This window comes from Penaeus japonicus, unplaced genomic scaffold (genome assembly GCF_977035675.1).
Source record: "Penaeus japonicus unplaced genomic scaffold, GWHDUDI00000001_assembly GWHDUDI00000015, whole genome shotgun sequence".
Classification (NCBI taxonomy): Eukaryota; Metazoa; Arthropoda; class Malacostraca; order Decapoda; family Penaeidae; genus Penaeus; species Penaeus japonicus.
In genome coordinates this window covers 34,923,935-34,927,346 of record NW_028234417.1, presented here as the reverse complement: position 1 = coordinate 34,927,346, position 3,412 = coordinate 34,923,935, and the positions used below count along the sequence as shown (strand labels likewise).

The 3,412-nt window shown below is 44.6% G+C and overlaps 1 protein-coding gene across 1 annotated transcript; it reads right to left on the bottom strand.

Annotated features, from left to right (window-relative positions):
- Nucleotides 1-433: 433 nt before the first annotated feature.
- LOC122254963 (carotenoid-cleaving dioxygenase, mitochondrial) lies at nucleotides 434-2,777 on the bottom strand. Its single transcript, XM_043018853.2, has 3 exons — nucleotides 2,612-2,777; nucleotides 1,909-2,355; nucleotides 434-1,640 (listed from the first exon to the last, which is right to left on the bottom strand). The coding sequence occupies exons 1-3, from the start codon at nucleotides 2,657-2,659 to the stop codon at nucleotides 546-548; spliced, it is 1,590 nt and encodes a 529-aa protein (XP_042874787.2). The 5' UTR covers nucleotides 2,660-2,777; the 3' UTR covers nucleotides 434-545.
- Between the last annotated feature and the right edge of the window lie 635 nt (nucleotides 2,778-3,412).

The window sequence follows — 3,412 nt, the reverse complement described above, 5'->3', positions numbered from 1 at the left end:
GTTTATTTCCTTTATTCCGTATTATGACACTTTTTATACAAAATAACACTTCGTTTCAGATATATTAATTTCTGCTTTAGGTGACCTTACAGACATTTTTTTTTACGTTGCATAATATGAATATGTTTTGTTGTGCGTATACAAAAATACATTCAAACATGCATAAATACGTGTGTGTGTGTTTATATGCATATATATATATATATATATATATATATATATATATATATATATATATATATATATATATATATATATATATATATATATATGCATATATACATACACACATATTAATGCAAACACACGCAAAACAAAGTGAATATAAGTCCGGCAAAGCATCTGCACCGCAAATCTGGCTTATCCTTATCCACAAATAGACACGTGTGTGTGTGTGTTTGTGTGTGTTTGTGTGCATGTGTGTGTATGTGTGTGTGTGTGTGCGTGTGTGTACACATATACATACACACATATATTCACTTAGTATGCCTGTCCATTACACCGAACGGCTATGACCGACGAGATCCCGGCATGCGGGAGGGCGCTCAGTAGGAATGGCTGCTTTCGTGCGCGCCGACGAACTGGCCGTGGAAAGTCGAGGTGACGACGTCGTTCGCAGCGAACTCGGCTCTCGCGACCTCGGACATGTCCCGGGCGTCGAGCACGAGCAGCGCCACGTAGCGAGGGTCGTTCTTGTCGAGCAGGGTCGACAGGATCACGCCCTGGTCTTCTTCCGTCGCGTCTGGAGCCTCGACGAAGATCGGCTCCGCTACCGTGTGGTTCCGGGACTCGAACTCCCACGTCTGACCCGTCGTCACGTCGACTTTGACCAGCATCTCGAAGACCAGGTCGTTGCCCTTGGTGCTGACGCCGTAGGCATAGCGGTAGGGCTTGCCATTTCTCTTGTAGTTTATCCGGGGCATGTCGAAAAATTGGTTGTAGAGGCCATGGCACGTGCAGTGGACCGACCCGTCCCTCTGCTTCGTGGCCTTGCAAGCGATGTCTTCCAACGTGACCAAGTTCTCTCCCGGAGGAGCCTTGGACACGCCCGCGAGAGGCAACACATATCGTCTGAGGAAGGATCGGAACAAGAGTCTCGAGGGGTCGCTCGAATTCTTCCCCAAGTTGCTGATACAAAGCATCTTGACGATCTCCCCGTCGTCGGTGGCGCACAAGTCCAACACCAGGTGGCCAGCGTCCTCCCAGGCGTTCACGTGGTGAAAGGTGACGAACGCGTCCGCCGTGTAGAGCGTCTGGACGAGGCTCCCCGTGGCTCGCTCGATCACGCGGAACTTCACCTTCTTTTCGGGAAGCCATTTGAGGGCGTCCAGCGGAGGGCGGTTGGTAAAGGCTCCCGCGACCATCTTGCACGCGCTCATGACCAGCGGCTGTTCCACGAGCACCCAGTAATGCTCCGTCATCGCAAAGCTGTGGTAGTAACAGGGGTATAGCCTCCACTGGCAGGATATTGAAGCGACTACCTTGGCTCTCTCCAGGCTGCCCTCGGACATCTTGATCACGTTGTAGCACGGGCCCTTCGCCGTGCTGAAGGAGGAGCCCATGTTGTACACCGTGCCGTCTTCGTCTATGTGAGGATGCGCTGTGGCCATGTTCACGGCCACGTATTTGGTCAGCATGATCTGGGGAGGAAAGGGTTAGATGACCTTAATTGGGATACGGGAGGTATCAAATGTTCCAGAATACGTTTTTATATCTAACTCTAATTCTCCTTCAAGGAACCTTTATTTTACGTAAAGCCTTTGGCCAATGTCAGCTATTTTTTCTTTTAAATCATGAAGACCGTCATCCAATAAGTTATTTTTTCTCTTCACAATAAATCTATTATACTAAAATAATATCTATCAAGACCAGCCCCCATTAACATCTTAAGGAACCCCATGCTTTTACCTTGTCCCCAAGCGTGTCCAACTTCTCGGGGTCGACCTTCCGGATGTAACACGTCTCCGTCAGAGCAAACATCTCATCCTTAACCTGACACACGCTAACCAGGCAGTTATCGGTCATCTTCTTGACCGTCGGGACAGTGAATGTGTTCTTGAACCTCTTGAAGAGCGTTATGCAGGGGTCCGGGTAGGCTGCCGTCCCGAACTCCGTCACGACGATGCGGTTCGCACTCATGTTCTTCTTGAAGGAATCGCTCTTGAGGAAGCGGGATCGGTAGGTGACGCGGCTGTCGGCGATGTGGAACTGGTGCAGCATGGCCAGGGCGTCGAAGAGGTGTCTGTAGGGGGTGTCTCCCACCTGGAGCTTCCCCGGGCCGTTCCTGGTGACGCGGCCCTCGAGCCATGGCGGCAGCGTGCCCGTGACGCGTCCTTCCACGGGGTCGGCCGTCTCCTGAAGGATCGGCAAAAAGAAATAAGAAAAGTAGAAAATAAAGATGGTTCCACGTTGTTGTTTTTTGCTATATCAATACGCGATATAATTACATTCATAGCAATCATTCAAAAGATACATATCAACTGTATCTACAGTCATAATACACAAACAAGAAAATCAAGAAAAAACAACAACAACAACAGAAAAATGAATAACAAATTCATGATGAATAAAACGGCGAAAGAAATTATTCAAAAGTCACTCCTATAATCACCTGCTGGCAATGCCTAGTCCACACACAAGGTGCCTCTTGTGTTGCCATTGCCCTACTAGAAAGAAAATGGAAGGATTAACGCATCACCATGAATCCAGGCACGCCCTCGAGCCTTGCGCCCGCCCACAAGAGACTGACGGGGCTGCCCTGGGAAGAGGGTGCTTTAGTAAACCTGAGAGAGCACTGCATGACACATCTCCGTGTCTCCGCCCACTCCGTCCCGCGAACCAGTTTGTGTTTGTCTTGCCATCAAGGTCTGCCTCGCTTCGCAAATGCGTTTTTTTTCTTAGTAGGAACGATTCCGATATTAACATGAAAAGGTAGAAAGGATGTACTTGATGACAGCATGGATTTGAGTTAACTTGTTCACTTGAGTCATTTAGAAGTTAGTAGGGTTCTAAAGTATATATGATTGATTTTATGTGCTTCCTCTATTTGTACTAATTAAAATGCAATCACAGGCAATTACTCACAGACGACACCCATAATATATATATATATATATATATATATATATATATATATGTGTATATATATATATATATATATATATGTATATATATATATATATATATATATATATATATATATATATATATATATATATATATATACAGATATACACACAAACACACACACACACACATATATATATATATGCCTATACACACATTTATACATACATACATATATATATATATATATATATATATATATATATATATATATATATATATATATATATATATATATATATATATATATATATATATATACATACATATATGTCCAAACATCACA

Coding starts and splice junctions, on each gene's coding strand:
- LOC122254963 (XM_043018853.2), bottom strand. CDS start 2,659: ATGGCAACACAAGAGGCACCTTGTGTGTGGACTAGGCATTGCCAGCAG. Junction 2,356..2,611: donor GGACTAGGCATTGCCAGCAG/GTGATTATAGGA, acceptor CCGATCCTTCAG/GAGACGGCCGACCCCGTGGA. Junction 1,641..1,908: donor TGGACACGCTTGGGGACAAG/GTAAAAGCATGG, acceptor TTTCCTCCCCAG/ATCATGCTGACCAAATACGT.